General features: G+C 35.3%; 1 protein-coding gene across 6 annotated transcripts in view; it reads right to left on the bottom strand.

Annotated features, from left to right (window-relative positions):
- FAM149B1 (family with sequence similarity 149 member B1) overlaps positions 1 to 17624 on the bottom strand; it is a 62129-nt gene that overhangs the window by 39564 nt on the left and 4941 nt on the right. For 5 of the 6 annotated variants that reach the window (XM_061180779.1, XM_061180809.1, XM_061180790.1 and 2 more), the window contains exon 3: positions 17220 to 17349. The exons of the other annotated variant lie outside the window; for it this stretch is intronic. In XM_061180779.1, coding sequence (XP_061036762.1) covers positions 17220 to 17349 — 130 coding nt within the window. The remainder of the gene's footprint in view (positions 1 to 17219; positions 17350 to 17624) is intronic. 6 annotated transcript variants of the gene reach the window in all.

Consider the following 17624-nt stretch of genomic DNA (forward strand, 5'->3'; position numbering starts at 1 on the left):
AAAAATATTACATTACATAAATATACCACATTTACAATTGATTTTTGTAAATTGATCTGATATACTGTGACCGTCCTGAACTCATTTCTTAGTTCTAGTAGATGGAGTGGGGGTGGGGGTGGAGGGAAAGTTTTAGGATTTTCTACATCATGTCATCTGTGAATGAAGATAGTTTAACTTATTCCTTTCCAGTGTGGATGCCTTTTACTTCCTTATTTTGGTCTATTGCACTGACTAGAACCTCCAATACAATGCTGAATAAAGGTGGCAAGAATGGACATCTTTATCTTGTTTTGATCTGAAGAGGAAAATATTCAGTCTTTTCCCATTACATACACTATTAGCTTTAGGTGCCTTTTGTCAGGTTGATGAAGTTCCCTTTTATTTTCTAGTTTTTTGAGAGTTTTTATCATGAGTGGGTGTTGGATTTTATCATATGCTTTTTCTGTGTCTATTGAGATAATCATGTCATTTTTTCACATTACTATGATGTATTAATATAATTTTCTGATGTTGAACCAGCTGTGCATTCCTTGGATAAATCCCACTCAGTCAGGGTAAATAATCCCTTTATGTTGCTAGATTAGGTTTGCTAATAATTTAAAGTTTTTTGTATAATTTCAAGAGGAATATTAATTTGTAGTTTTCTCTTCATGTGATGTCTTTGTCTGACTTTGGTGTTATAGGATGGCCTCATAGGATGAATTAGGAACCATTCCCTCTTTTCTGAAAGATTGGTATTATTTCTTCTTTAAATATTTAAGCATATATAGAAATACAGTTGACGTTTTTATACTGACCTTGTATCTTGTGGCCTTGTTAAACTCATGTATTAGTGCTAATCAGTTTTGTTTGTTCATTTTGTGAATTCCTGAGAATTTTTTACATACAGAATTCTTTTCTTCTGATGTCTTTGTCTGGCTTTGGTATCAGGGTAATATTAGCCTCATTGAATGAGTTGGGAAGTGTCCCGTCCTCTATTTTCTGAAAGGGTTTATGAAAGGTGGTTATTATTTATTCTTTGAATATTTGGTAGAATTTACCAGTAAAGCCATCTGTGCCTGGGCTTTTGTTTGTAGGAAGATTTAAAATTACTTATTTAATTTCTTTAATTAATATATATCTGTATGGATTTTTAATTTCTTTTTGAGTCAGTTTAGTAATTGTGTCTTCCTAGAAATTTATCTGTTATATCTAAGTTATCTAATTTCTTGACATGAAGCTGCTTATTATATTTCCCTAGTCCTTTTACTTTCTGTAAGGTCAACAGTTACGTCCTCACTTTTATTTCTAATCTTGTTAATTTATGTCTTCTTTTTTCTTGGTCAAAGTAGCTAAAGACTTATCAATTTTGTTGGCTCTTCAAAGAACTTTGACTTTATTGAGTTTCTCTATTGTTTTTCTGTTTCCTATTTCATTAATTTCTACTCTCATCTGTATTATTTTATTTCCTTCCTTCTGCTTGCTTTGGATTTAATTTGGTCTTTTTTAGTTTCTTAAGGTGGAAGCTTATGTTATTGATTCAGTATGCTCCATTTTTCTGTAGGCACTTTTGTTCTGTTGAGGTATAATTGACATACAACATTATGTTAGTTTCAGGTATATAACATAATGATTCAATATTTGTATATATAGTGAATTGATCTCCATAGCACATCACCATACGTAGTTACAAAGGTTTTTCCTTGTGATGAGAATTTTTAAGATCTTTTCTCTTAGCAACTCTCAAATATGTAATACAGTATTATTAACTATAGTCACCATGCTGTACATTACATCCCCATGACTTATTTATTTTATAACTGGAAGTTTGTACCTTTTGACATGCTTCACCCATTTCACCCAACCCCCAACCCCACCTCTGTCATCACCGATCTGTTCCATGTCTATAAGCTTGATTTCTTTTTCTATAGGTATTTAAAGCTGTAAGTTTCCCTCTAAGCACCACTTTAGTTATGTCTTATAAATTTTGATATTCTGCTTTTCCATTTTCATTCAATTGAAAATATTTTCTAACTTCCCTTGTAGATTGTTCTTTAACCCATCAGTTATTTAAAAGAACAGTGTTTAATTTTCAAATACTTGGGGATATCCCAAATTTATATCCATTGTTGATTTCTAACTTAATTCCAACATGGTTGGAGAACATACCTAGTACAATTTCAATCCTTTTAGATTTATGAGACTTGTTTTTTGTATGCTTGAAGATTATATATTCTGCTGTCATTGGATAGAATCAATTAGGTCAAGTTGGTTGATAGCACTGTTCAAGTCTTCAATATCCTTGCTGATCTTCTGTTTAGTTGTTCTATCAAGTATTGAGAGTGGAGTATTGAAGTCTCCAGCTACAACTGTTGTTTCCCATTTCTCTTTTAAATTCTGTTGTTTTGCTTCATATGCTTTAAGGCTTCCTTGTTAGATGTGTATACATTTATAACTACTTTATTTTCCTAAAGAATTGGCCTTTTTATCATTATGGAGATGTCCTTTTGTTTCTAGTAGTATTTTATGTCTTAAAGTTTACTTTGTGTTCAAATTCAAGCAGGTTTTATGGCTGCCTTGGCTTTTAATTTCTGTGCCCTCTCATCTCCTTTGCATTTGTGTGCTGACTCATAGTCAGCCATTTGTGTGTGCATAGTTTGGGCCCTCTCTGGTCTCTCCTGCACGGATATGTGGAGAGTTTATTAGGGCCTCCTATGACTTATTTCCCAGACCTCCTTAATAAATTTCTGGAGAGTCTGCCAATCCATTTTTTGCCCCACCTAGTATTGAAACCTCAGACTATCTGAGCCACTGTTTTTCCTTGTTCATATGCTACCGAATGTGCTACTGTTGTTGACAATGCTATTGAACTTAGAGTTCATCCAAGTTCCATTCCAAATCTATTGAGCCCCCTCTGGTGGTGAAGCTGCTAGTTTTCACAGTTTGTCCCTTTAAAGTTGAACAGACTCTTATTGTTCCTAACTCAAAGTTCTATTGATTTTCATGAATAACTGCTACTCCATTTGCTGTGTACCTTTAGTCAATTTTCAGAATCCTGAAATGATTGCTTTAGACAATTATATCCAGTTTATTGTTGCTTTTGGGGAAGATTTGTCAAGCTACTCACTCTGCCACACTATTTAGAAGTCCCACCTCATAATTTTCTTTTATTATATTGTCTTTGTCAGGTTTTGGCATCAATATTATGCTGACCCGTAAAGTGAATGAAAATGCTCCTGTTTTTGGGAAAAGTTTGTGTGACTGTTATTTCTTCCATAAATGTATGTTCTTCCACCTGAGCCTAGAGCTTTCTCTGTGAGAGTTGCTTGATTTAGTTTAAGAGTTTTACAACTATTCAGATTTTTGAGGAATTTGTCCATTTCATCTAAGTTATGGAATTTATTGGCATAAAACTGTATATATTATTCTGTTAATATTCTTTTGATGTCTGTAGAATTTGTAGTGACATCTCTTTCATTCCTGATATTTGTAATTTGCGTTTTATTGCTTTTCCTTGACTAGTATCACTAGAGGGCTTATTAATTATTAATCTTTCCAAAGAATCAACTCTTGGACGTGTTCATTTTCTCTTTTATTTACCTATTTTCTATTTCATTGATTTTGCTTTTAATTATTTCTTTCATTCTACTTTGGGTTTAATTTACTCTTCTTTCCTAGCATCTTAAGGTAGAAACTTAGGTTACTCATTTTAAAGCTTTCTTCTTTTTCTAAAATAGGTATTTAAAGGTATAAATGTCTATAAGAACTACTTCAGCTGCATCCGTGAATCTGGATATTTTGTGGTTGTACTATCATGTAGTTCAAAATACCCTCTAATTTTCCTCGTAACTTAATATTTAGAACAGTGTTGTTTAATTTCCAAATATTTGGGGATTTTTCCAGGTATTTTATTGTTATTGATTTCTAATTTAATTCTATTGTTACCAGAGAGCATAATCTGTCAGATTTAATCTTTTGAACAATATTGATATATTTTATGGCCCACCATACAGTCTGTCCTTGTCAGCATTCCATATGTTCTTGAGAAGGATATGTACTCTGCATTTGTTGGGTATAGCATCAGATCTTTTATGTTTTTACTGATTTTCTAATTGTTTTATTAATAACTAAAATCTCTAACAATAATTGTGGATTCACCTAGTCCTCTCTTTAGTTTCATCAGTTTTTCTTCATACATTTTGAAACTCAATTAGGTGCTTACTTATTTAGCATTGTTACATCTTCCTGGTATACGGTGTTATGGACTGAATTGTGTCCTCCTCAAATTCATATATTGAAGCCCTAATCTGCAACATGATTCTATTTGGAGATAAAGCCTTTAAGTCGGAAATTAAGGTAAAATGAGGCCATAAGGGTGGAGCGCTAATCTGATAGGATTCGTGTTCTTATAAGAAGAGGAAGAGACACCAGAGATCTCTCTACCTGTGCCTGTGCCCAGGAGAAAGGTCATGTGAGGACACAGTAAGCCAGGAATAGTGGCCTCAATCTGTCGATGGACACTTAGGTTGCTTCCATGTCCTGGCTATTGTAAATAGTGCTGCAATGAACATTGTGGTACATGTCTCTTTTTGAATTATGGTTTGCTCAGGGTATATGCCCGGTAGTGGGATTGCTGGGTCATATGGTAATTCTATTTTTAGTTTTTTTAAGGAACCTCCATACTGTTCTCCATTGTGGCTGTATCAGTTTACATTCCCACCAACACTGCCAAGAGGGTTCCCTTTTCTCCACACCCTCTCCAGCATTTATTGTTTATAGATTTTTTGATGATGGCCATTCTGACCATTGTGAGGTGATACCTCATTGTGGTTTTGATTTGCATTTCTCTAATGATTAGTGATGTTGATCATCCTTTCATGTGTTTGTTGGCAATCTGTATATCTTCTTTGGAGAAATGTCTATTTAGGTCTTCTGCCCATTTTTTAATTGGGTTGTTTGTTTTTTTGATATTGAGCTGCACGAGCTGCTTGTATATTTTGGAGATTAATCCTTTGTCAGTTGCTTCGTTTGCAAATATTTTCTCCCATTCTGAGAGTTGTCTTTTCATCTTGTTTATGGTTTCCTTGCTATGCAAAAGCTTTTAAGTTTCATTAGGTCCCATTTGTTTATTTTTATTTTTATTTCCATTTCTCTAGGAGGTGGGTCAAAAAGGATCTTGCTGTGATGTATGTCATAGAGTGTTCTGCCTATGTTTTCCTCTAAGAGTTTTATAGTGTCTGGCCTTACATTTAGGTCTTTAATCCATTTTGAGTTTATTTTTGTGTATGGTGTTAGGGAGTGTTCTAATTTCATTCTTTTACATGTAGCTGTCCAGTTTTCCCAGCACCACTTATTGAAGAGGCTGTCTTTTCTCCATTGTATATTCTTGCCTCCTTTATCAAAAATAAGGTGACCATATGTGCGTGGGTTTATCTCTGGGCTTTCTATCCTGTTCCGTTGATCTATATTTCTGTTTTTGTGCCAGTACCATACTGTCTTGATTACTGTAGCTTTGTAGTATTGTCTGAAGTCAGGAAGCCTGATCCCTCCAGCTCCATTTTTCTTTCTCAAGATTGCTTTGGCTATTCGGGGTCTTTTGTGTTTCCATACAAATTGTGAACTTTTTTGTTCTAGTTCTGTGAAAAATACCATTGGTAGTTTGATAGGGATTGCATTGAATCTGTAGATTGCTTTGGGTAGTATAGTCATTTGCACAATGTTGATTCTTCCAATCCAAGAACATGGTATATTTCTCCATCTGTTTATGTCATCTTTGATTTCTTTCATCAGTGTTTTATAGTTTTCTGAGTACAAGTCTTTTGCCTCCTTAGGTACGTTTATTCCTAGGTATTTTATTCTTTTTGTTGCAATGGTAAATGGGATTGTCTCCTTAGTTTCTCTTTCTGATTTTTCGTCATTAGTGTATAGGAATGCAAGCATTTTTTTTTTAAACAGTTTTTTTTTTTGGCTGCATGGCATATAGGATCTTAGTTCCCTGACCAGGGATCGAACCCGTGCCCCCTGCAGTGGAAGTGTGGAGCGTTAACCACTGGACTGCCAGGGATGTCCCCAAACTACCTTTTTTTTTTGGCTGCGCTGGGTCTTCATTGCTGCGTGTGGGCTTTTCTCTTGTTGTGGTGAGCGGGGGCTACTCTTCCTTGTGGTGCGTGGTCTTCTTGTTGCGGTGGCTTCTTTTGTTGTGGAGCACGGGCTCTAGGCGCACAGGCTTCAGTAGTTTCAGCACGCAGGCTCAGTAGTTGTGGGTAGCAGCTCTAGAGCACAGGCTCAGTAGTTGTGGCGCATGGGCTTAGTTGCTCCGCAGCATATGGGATCTTCCCAGACCAGGGCTCGAACCTATGTCCCCTGCATTGGCAGGAGGATTCTTAACCACCGTGCCACCAGGGAAGCCCCCAAACTGCCTTTTTATCCCTAAAAAATATTCCTCTTTCCTAGTAATCAACTCTGTGTCTTGACGTTTATTTTGTCTCATATTAATATAAGCCTATTGTGTGCACAGTATAACTTTCTCTGTCCTTTTAATTTCAATCTATTTGTGTCTTTATATTTAGAGTTCGTCTCTTCCGTATAGTATATAGTTGAGTCTTTTTTTTTTAATCCATTCTGTGTTTTATCCATTTTTTATCCATTCCATTTTTTTGTTTTAATTATTGACATAGTTGGGTTGTAATCTACCATCTTGCTGTTTCTTTTCCATTTGTCCCTTTTTTGGGGGGGGGATCCTTTCTTGTTCTTTTCCTTTCCTGTCTTATTCTAGGTTAATCAAATATTTGTTAGTATTCCATTTTATTTCCCCTATTGGCATCTTAGCATATTCTTCTTATAATTTTTTAATGCTTGCTCTAGGGCTAATAATGTGCATTATTAACCTATCAAAGTCTAGTTAGTCAATATTTTACCACTTCATACCTCCCTCTTCATACTTCCCACTTGCCTCGATAGCTGACACTTCACAAATGTAATAATCTTATAACAGTATAATTCCATTTATATTCACCCATTCTTTGAGCTATATTTGTCTCATCTTTTACTTCTACAAATATAAACTCCATCTTGCACATGTTTTGCTTTATTCAGTCAGTTATCCTTTAGAGAAATCACTAAAAAATATAGACTTTTGTATTTACCCACCTATTTACCTTCTGGTGTTCTTTATCTCCCTGTGTCCTAAAGATTCCAACTGCTTCATCTGCCCTGAACTCTGATCTCTGTTACTCAGCAAAATGGGACCACTGTGCTTCGTTTGGACTCTATCTTACAATTCCATAGTCAGAAAATTATTCCCAGGCAGGGAGCCAGGGTAAACAGGGGCCTGCCTACCTTATGAGTTTCTTTTCTCTCAGGGATTATAGATATGGGCTGCCTGTTAACCAATGCCTCAAGAGACAATCAGCATGGAGTTTCAAAGCCAAAACAGAATAAGGAAGGCATCAACCTGGCAAGGCAGCCTGTTATAAGATATTGGAACCTAAGCACAGTAAAGAAGGCGTCTGTGTAGGAAGACAGCCTGTTGTATGGTAGGAGCCTAAGAGAGGCAAAGAGAACATCTAAGCAGTTTTTCTGACCCTGAGCAGTGTGAGAGGGGTGTTCTAATTACTTTGGCAGTGTACCAGATTACTCCAAAACTGAATGGCTCAAAATAGCAATAATCATGTATTATCTTTCCAGGTTTACATGTGTCTGGAATTTACATAGCTCACAGCAGGAATGGTTTGTCTCTTCTCCACAACATCTGGGATATCAGTTGAAAAGCTCAAAGGCTTAGAGCTGAAAGCATCTGAGTGCTCATTCACTCAGATATCTGGCAATTGATGCTGGCTTTCAGCTGGGGGCTTCAGTTTCTCTCTACATGGGCTTTTCCATGTGGTTTGAACTTCCTCACAACATAGTGGCTGAATTCCAAGGTCAAGCATCCAGAGAGAGAGAAACAGAAAGAGCCAGGCAGAAGCTGTGTTGCTTTCTAACCTAAAAAATCATGCAGCATCACTTTCACTGCATTCTACTGATTAAGGCAGTTAAATAGTCCATTCAGGTTCAAGGGAAAAGAACATAGAGCCTATGTCTTCAGTGGAGGAATATCAGTATCTTGTAATAAGGGCATGTCAGATGGGATATATATTGGCATGACTTTTGAAAATATAATCTACCACAGTGGGTGTTTGCCTGGGGAGCAGGTTGTTGCAGGGTGATGGAGCACAAGTGAGATGAGGAGGATGTCCTTGCGGGAGAGCAGCCAGCTTATAATGTTGGAACCACAATGGAGAGAAGAAAGTTACCATGTGGGGAGTCGGCAGCCCCACACAGGGTGATAGCCCAAGCAGCCTGAGGAAGGTGCCTGTTCGGAGGTGAGGACAACATTGGGTGTCTGAGTGGGATGAGGAGATCATTCATTGGGTGGGAGAGTGCAAGGGGCAGTGACTCAGCACAGGGTGTTGAAACATATGTGGAGTGAGAAAAGCATTTGCAGAGGTTAGGAGGCAGTGGATTAGTGGGAAACTGGTTATGTTCAGGGGGACTAATCAAATAAGTAAATATATTAAGAATAACGGAAGCCACGTTTATCACTGTCAGAGAAAGAATTTACAAATTTAGAAAAGGAAAAAACTAGAATGAACCTTGTCATTTCACAGTGGGATAGGAGGAGTACTTATATTCCCTAGTTCTGTCCACTGGGAGGGTTTGGGAATCAGTGACACCTAAAAAAGCAATGAGCACGCTTAGCACCCAAATCTTTGTTTCTAAACATGGCATAAAAGGAACCAGGGCTTCTTAGAGAATTGGCTGATTCCAGGGTTGGGGCAAAGAAAGTACAAAATAAGCCTGGATATCTTGTACCAGAAAGTAAGGAAATACTCAAAGAAGGACGGGAACATGTCAAAATGGCACAGAATCAGCTTGAAGGGAATTCTGCGGGCCAAATCTGGGACAATTGGAACTTCAAGATAAATAATGATAATGATGTATTATATATTACAACTAACTGAACAAAATAGGAATCCTTGAGTCTACACTGATGTAAATCATAAATTGAAAGTCTGAGGAGGAACAGGATAGTAGCTACATAACTTCAATGTACCGCCCCGTAAAATACTTTTTTTTTTTTAATATCTTTATTGGAGTATAATTGCTTTACAATGGTGTGTTAGTTTCTGCTTTATAACAAAGTGAATCAGCTATACGTATACATATATCCCCAATAAAATACTTTCAAATGCAAAGGAAAGTCACCTTAATTAAGTGATCAAAGTGAACAACATCAATAATGTGACAAGTGGAATTATGTGCCACCTAACAGAATGCAATGAGAAAAACAAGTTCATTTCTGTCATATCATAGACTCAAGAACTGTTCCAGATTGAGGGAGACTAAAGAGACTTGACAATGTGATATAAACTTTTGCTATAAAGGATATCATTGGGACAACTAGTGAAACTTTAATGGGATCTATGGATTAGATGGTAGCAATATATCAGTGTTAATTTCCTGAATTTGATGCTTGCTCTCTAGTAATGTAGTGTGTCCTTGCTTGAAGGAAATACACACTAAAATATTTGGTGCAAGGGAGTATCATGCCAGTAACTTACTCTCACACCATTCAGGAAAAAAACAGTTGGCCTCCATATTCATGGGATTGTAAACGTAAAACGCATTTATATTGTATTAGGTATTATAAGCAATCTAGAAAGGATTTAAAGTGTACAGAAGGATATGCGTATGTAATATGCAAATACTGCACCATTTTATATGAGACTTGAGCATCTATGGAGTTTGGTATCCACGGGAGGTCCTGGAACCAATCCCTCATGGATACCAAGGGATGACTGTTCTTTTTACTATACTTATAACTTTTCTGTAAGTTTGAGGTTGTTTCCAAGTTATTAAGAAAACACAATGTGCAGTAATTGCAACTTTGATCACAAAACTTGAATTTGATTAATTAAGACACAATCCATTACTAATAATGGATTTCAAAGGAATTACCTACTCTGACATACATGTGAAATCTGCAATGAAATGTTTGTGTAATACAAGGAAAATATCAACATTATTTATATACTAACCAGGAACCTTGAAAACAATCACAATTATAGCTATAAGTTTCAAAGAGAAATGTATTCTTCAAGATATTAAACATAGAGTTTTTATATGACCTAGAAATTCCACTCCTAGGTCTATACCTAAGAATATTCAAAACATGTCCACAGAAAAACTTGTACACAAGTGTTCATAGTAGCATTATTCATAATAGCAAAAAAGTGAAACAATCCAAATGTCCATCATCTGATGAATAAACAAAATTGGTATATCCATGTAATGAAATTATATTCATTAATAAAAAAGAAGTACTGACACATGCTATAACATGGATGAAATCTGAACATACGCTACGTGAAATAAGCCAGACACAATAGGTGATATACTGTATGATTCATTTATATGAAATATCAGAATAGGCAAATCCATACAGACAGAAAGCAGATTAGTGGTTGCCAGGGGCTGGGTGGAGAGAGAAATGGAGAGTAATTGCTAATGGAGACAGGGTTTCTTTTTGGGGTGATGAAAATGATAGGATAGTTGCACAACTCTGTGAATATACTGCAAATCACTTAATTGTTCACTTTAAAAGAGTGAATTTCATGTATGTGACTATCACAGTAAAAAAAAAGTAAAAATAATAAATCCAATGAAAGTCTAATCTAGTATTAAACAGATGAGAAATCTATTAAAACATTTAAATGAAACATCAAAAGTTAAAACACATGACAAAGAATATAAATTTCTGCCAGAAGCCAACATTAGCCTAGAACTCAGTTCCCTTAAAAAACATGAACTCTGGGACTTCCCTGGTGGTGCAGTGGTTAAGAATCCGCCTGCCAATGCAGGGGATACGGGTTCGAGCCCTGGTCCGGGAGGATCCCACATGCTGCGAAGCAACTAAGCCCGTGCGCCACAACTACTGAGCCTGTGCTCTAGAGCCCGCGAGCCACAACTACTGAGCCCATGTGCTACAACTACTGAAGCCCGCACACCTAGAGCCCATGCTCCACAACAAGAGAAACCACTGCAATGAGGAGCTCACACACCACAACGAAGAGTAGTCCCCGCTCGTCGCAACTAGAGAAAGCCCACGCACAGCAACGAAGACCCAACACAGCCAAAAATAAATGAATTAATTTAAAAAAACAAAACAAAACATGAACTCTACACCTATATACCAGCAACAAATAGATTTAAAATATGATTTTTAATATACCATGCAAGGTACCTAGGAATAAATCTTCAACAAATGTATATTACTTTTATGGATAAAATTATAAAAATGTATTAAAAGACATTAAAGAAATGGATATTAAACGGAAAGATTTATATATCAAATTCATGATTAGGAAAACTCACTATCATAAAGATAGCAGTCCTCCCCAAATTGACCTATGCAATTTAATAATCAGATTCTAACATACATAAAAAAGATTGGCCAAGACAATTATCAATAATGTAGTAAGACTTCCCTATCACATATTATAGATTATTATAAAGCTATAGTTTAACTAAAACCAGTTGTATTAGCATGAGTTTAGAATAGAACAGTTTAGAGAGCCCAGGAACAGACCGTTTCATATTTTAAAACTTAATCTATAATAGAGGTAACATAGCAAATCAGTGGAGAAAGGATGCAACGGTACTTTCCGGAAATAATGCTACCTTTTATGGAAGAAGCTGGAAATATATATGTGCATTTTTAGTGATCACAATGACTAGAGGTTGCTACAAGTATTTAATAGGCAGGGATCATTAATACTAAACATCCTGCTATACATGGGACATTGCTGTACAACAGCCATATCCAAAATGCCAAAAATGCCCTTGCTTAGAAATCCTGAACTAGTCAGTAAATGGTGCTGAAACAATTCATTATCCATATGGAAAAATTAAAATTATGTTCCTGCTATATACCATATACAAAAAACTATTTGGGGGGATTAAAGACCTAAGCGTGGGAATTGTGAAAGTTACAAAAGCCACATACCAGGAAAAGATATTTGCAATACATTTAACAAAGAATGAGTGTATCAGTGATTAATTGCATTTAGTTACTACTAACAAAAACAACAGTGACTTAAACAAGATAAAAGTTTAATTTTTTCTCTGAAAAAAAATTAAATCTAGGGGTAGGCATTAAAAGCTGATATGGTGCCTCCATGGATATCAAGGACTCAGTTTCTTCTATCATTTCCATCCTCAGTGATGCTTTATGGTCCAAGATGGCTGCTTTACCTTTAGCCATAGTTCCATGTTCCAGGCAGGAATTAGGAATTTTCCAGAATTTTTTCTGGAAAAAATGGCATTCCAGAAAGCCCCATCTCCTGACTTATTGTACAATTCATTAGCTACCTCTACCTGTAACAGAGGTTGGTAAATAAATTCTCAACTGGGTACAATACCAAAAGTTCTATAGTTGTACAGGGAGAGTGGACATTATATAACTATTTAGAACAGGGGTCAGCAAACTATGACCAGTGGGACAAATCCAGCCCACAGCCTATTTTGTAAATAAAATTTATTGGAACACTGTCATGCCCATCTATTTATGCACTGCTTATGGCTGCCTTCTCAGTGAGAGTTGAGGGTCCTGACAGAGTCTGCAGAGCCTGAAATATTTACTATCTAGTCTTTTACAGAAAAAGTACACCCACCACCCCTAATTTAAAAGACAAAGAGGTACTTCCCTGGTGAGCAGGGGTTAAGAATCCGCCTGCCAATGTAGGGGACACAGGTTCAAGCCCTGGTCCGGGAAGATCCCACATGCCATGGAGCAACTAAGCCCGTGCGCCACCAACTACTGAGCCTGCGCTCTAGAGCCCACAAGCCACAACTACTGAGCCCTCGTGCCACAACTACTGAAGCCTGCACGCCTAGAGGCCGTGCTCCACAACAAGAGAAGCCACTGCAATGAGAAGCCCGCGCACCGCAACGAAGAGTAGCCCCCACTCACTGCAACTAGAGAAAGCCCACGCACGGCAAGGAAGACCCAGCACAGCCAAAATATAAATAAATAAAAAATAAGTTAAAATAAATAAATTTAAAAATAAAGACAAAGAACTCCTACTAATTAATATGAAAATGATAAACAAATAAAAAATAAATGAGTATGAAATATTAATAGGCAATTCACAGACTACAAATATGTGCAACATCATGTATGAACTTTCCAAACAGTTCTAGGCAAAAGAAGCCGGATGTAAAAAATACATACTGTAGAATTCCATTTATATGAAGGGCAAGAACAAGTAAACCTGGTGATAGAGGTCAGAATAGTGGTTATCTTTGGGGTTGGGAGAGGGCATCTAGGAGCCTTGTGGGATGCTGATTGTCTATATCTTGATCTGTGTACTGTTTTCATACATACACACATACACACACACACACACACGCATGCACACCCAATATGTAAGTTATGCAGTTTTCTGTAAGTTGTGCAACTTTTCTAATCAACCCCATTGCCTCAGATACCTTTAAATAAAAAAACTGTAAGTCTGGCAAAGATGAAAAAGTTCGATAATTCACTGTTTTGGTCAAGAGTGTAAGAAAATAGGCCCTTTCATATGTTCCTGGTGAGATTGCAGATTGTAATAACTTTTACAGAGGTCAATTTGGTAACAACTTTCAAAATTACAAAAGTATGTATCTTTTGAGCAGCATTCCACCTCTAGAAATTTATCCTCAGATATGTTCATGTATATGTAAAATAATATATGTACAGGGTCATAAATGCAGCACTTTTTTGTAATAGCAATGGCTATGCAGCCATCAAAGAACAAAGCAGTTAGTTTTTTAATAATATATATAATATATTTGAATATACTATAATATAATATACATAATATACTATACTATAATGTAATATATTCTTCAAAATATATTGATAGTGTTAAGTGGAAAAACAAATAGCCCTGGATAGAGTGTATAATGACAAGCTTTATGTAAAAATTAAAATGTACAAAGTTAGCAAAGGAATCAATTAAATTTATAAATAGAGAATCCCTGTCTGGTTCCTTGCTGTAACTGAAATAGCTTTAGTGTTTTGCCATTTAAACTGATATTCAGCTGGCAAATAGTCATTATCAAGTTTCAAGGGTTTCCTTCCCTATCTAATTGAGAATTTTTATAAGGAATGGTTTTTGAATTTTATCAAGTATCTTTTTAACATCTATTGGCTTGATCATATTTTTTCCTTTAATTCACTGATGTTAAACATATTAATACATTTACAGATATTGACCCATCTTTGTATTCCTAGAATAAACCTTATTTGATTATTTAAAAAAATATCAATCCAAAGTACATAAAACTAAAATAGAATAGAACTGGGTTAGATATTTTTATGACTGTTGACTATAAAACTTTAAATAATAGATATAATTAGAATAAAAAAGGAAAGTCTTCCTTCACATCATTATAATAACTTTGTTAATTTTAAAACAATATTTTAAAAGAAATAAACCTAAGAATATAAACGCCAGCATGATTATAAATATATTTGGCAAAGTAGTAGGCCATTAGTTAAATTGGGGGGAAAACTGTATTCCTATATACCAGTGATAACTCAAAAGCACCTAAGTTCAAAAGCAAGGAAAATGTATAATTAAATACTAAGTTCAATTTTAATATCAGTTGTATCTTACAACAAGAGATCTACTCTAAATAATGAAATGATAAAGCAGATTAAATTAAAGGAAGATCTAAATAAACTATATTTCTAGATAGAACACTAAGTTCAGTTAAGGTACAAAATGACTGAAATGTATCTATAAAGTGATTAGTACAGAGCCTAGCATCTATTAAATATTCAATAAATTTTAGTTCTCCCTGCACCTAATTTAATATAATGTTATAATGCAATATCAATTAAATCCCTCATGAATATTTTATAAAATTTCATACAAGGGAAAATAAAATTTATCTGAAAGAGCAAAGAGGACACAAATACAATACATGTTTTTTAATGAACATTAATAGATTTTCCAAGATTTTTAAAATATCATGAAAACCCTATGATATTAAGTCAAATGTAGAAAAATGGTTCAAACAAAGTAGGTTCAACAGTAAAAGAACTTAATTATCCTCACACCATATACTATTTTAAAAGTCTGGTGAGTTAAAAAGTTAAACATGCAAAATTCTATTAAAAAGCTATGAAGAAGAATATTATAATATTCCATCTTTCTAAAGATAAAATCCTGACTAGTAAAGAAATTAAGGTCAAAAGTAAAATGGTTATATTTGAACTTTTAAAAAAAAATCTGTTACACAATAAATACCAAAAGGAAAGCAGGGAAATGGGAAACATTTGTATGACATTCATAACTTATAAAGAGATACTAATTACAATATAGAGACAACTGATGGAAATATATAGTCAGTACACTAAAACCTCACAATAAGTCATCAAATTAATTAAATCATTACGTAGGGATGAAATTTAAATTCTTTACCATGGCCTACAACGCCTTACAAGATCTAGTGCTGCCTACCTCTCCAGTCTCATTAGCGCTTTCTCCCCTGGTACACCATCCTTCAACCACCCTGACCTTTTTCCAGTTCCAAGAACATACCAAACACTTTCTCTTGGAAACATGAAGATCTCTTCCTCCTTAGGGCCTTTGCAGATGCTGCTGGTTACCTGCTGGAAGCTCTTTTCCTCATTCTTCACGTGGTTAACTCTTCAGTCTTCAAGTCTCAGATCTACCCTACATGATAACCCTACCTAAAGTGAATCCCCCTTATAGAGTTCTATTTCAGCTCCCTGTTGTCTTCCTTAGAGTACTTATCACCTTTTGTAGTTATTTTGTTCATTTGCTTTTGTCAATCTCCCTCATTAGACTATTGAATCATGTAAGTCTCATTCACCCCATATTCCCAAATACAGTGTCTGACAACAAATGCGCTCAATAAATATTTGTTGAATAAATAAAAACTGAAAACCCAAGTATCAGATAATAATGAAATTACTAAATTATGATATAATATATTAAAACAAGGAAATGCTATATAACTATATATAACTATTCAAATTGACAAGTATGGAAGTAGTAAAAGAAAATGTCTATATGAAATAATGGTGAATGAAGAAGCAGACCAGGATGCACATATATCGTACAACTATGTAAGGCAACTATATATACATCCAACTTAAAATGACTAGAAAATAACTCATGGTGACAAAAAGGTTGTAACAATTAGCAAGCTTTTTGTAAAGAAAGCAGGTTGCTAACAATAATATTGTATAAAGTCAGTATTGTGGAAGAGTGCTTACAAAATAACAGTAAGTGAAAAAACAGAGCACAGTGTTGTATGTACACCATGACTATAGCTAGGCCAAATTAAATATAGATTGAAAGAGGATACAGAAATAAAAATACCTATTGCATCAGGTGAGAAACATGCATAAAATTTGTTTTTTAAATTTTCTTTTAAGGTTGTTGGTCTTTTAAAAATAATACTTATAATGGCAGATAGTCATGAATGAATAAATAAATAAATCTCATTATCTCAACACCCAATTAATAAATGAGTAACATTTTAGGTAAATATCTTTAGTCTTTTTTTCTAGTATATATAAGCAAAAATATGTGTAAAATAAAATTAGAACTACACTATACATATTATTTTTAACGTGCTTTTTTTCATTTAATAATATATCATAAACATTTTCCCAGTCTATATGGCTTAGTAATAAACTTTCAAAAACATTTTAAACAAGGTAATATTAGTAGTGGAGAGACACACTAGTGGACTGAGCACAGCAGAAGGAGTAGATCCAGGGCCCAGATCCATACCAACCTGCAAGTGTTTAAGCCATACACTAAGCATCTCTAAGGATCAACTACTACATCCATAAAACAGAGCAATACTGAAAGAGGGTGAAGCTGATGCTTCTTTACAGCTATTTTAAAGGGTAAATAAACAATGTAGGAGGGACTTCCCTGGTGGTCCAGTGGTTAAGACTTCGTGCTTCCACTGCAGGGGGCGCAGGTTCGATCCCTGGATGGGGAACTAAGGTCCCGCATGCCACGTGGCACGGCCAAAAAAAATAAAATTAAATTAAAAATAAACAATGTAGGAGAGGGAAGGCATGAAATATACTGACCAAACTGACAAATGCTAACTCCCAGAACAGTCTCCCAAGCACTCCATCAGACCAATAACATAAAACTCACACCATATCCCCAGGAGAAGTCCGAGCTGCCTTCAGTAGAGATCCCTGTGCCTGTATAACTTGGAAAAGCAGACCTTGAATTCCCAGTGTCAGCTGATGTAAAAGGTGATTCTTGTGTGATGTCAGACTCACTAAATGCACAATTTGGAAGGAGAAGAGAAAACAGAAAAATTCTTATATTTCCTCAAGTTTCTGCAGCATTAACTACTCAGCAATCTATTAGGTGATAAGCATGTGTAGAAATATATCCACAGAGGCAAAAATAAATGAAGGACTTGAAATGTAAGCATCATAGTAAAGTCGGACCTAACTCCTACAGAATTGATGGCAGCCATTCTAAATAATTCTAGTCTTAGTTTACAATGAATACTTTAACATTCCACTTATAATATCTACCCTTGAGAAC

Source organism: Eubalaena glacialis, chromosome 1 (genome assembly GCF_028564815.1).
Source record: "Eubalaena glacialis isolate mEubGla1 chromosome 1, mEubGla1.1.hap2.+ XY, whole genome shotgun sequence".
Lineage (NCBI taxonomy): Eukaryota > Metazoa > Chordata > Mammalia > Artiodactyla > Balaenidae > Eubalaena > Eubalaena glacialis.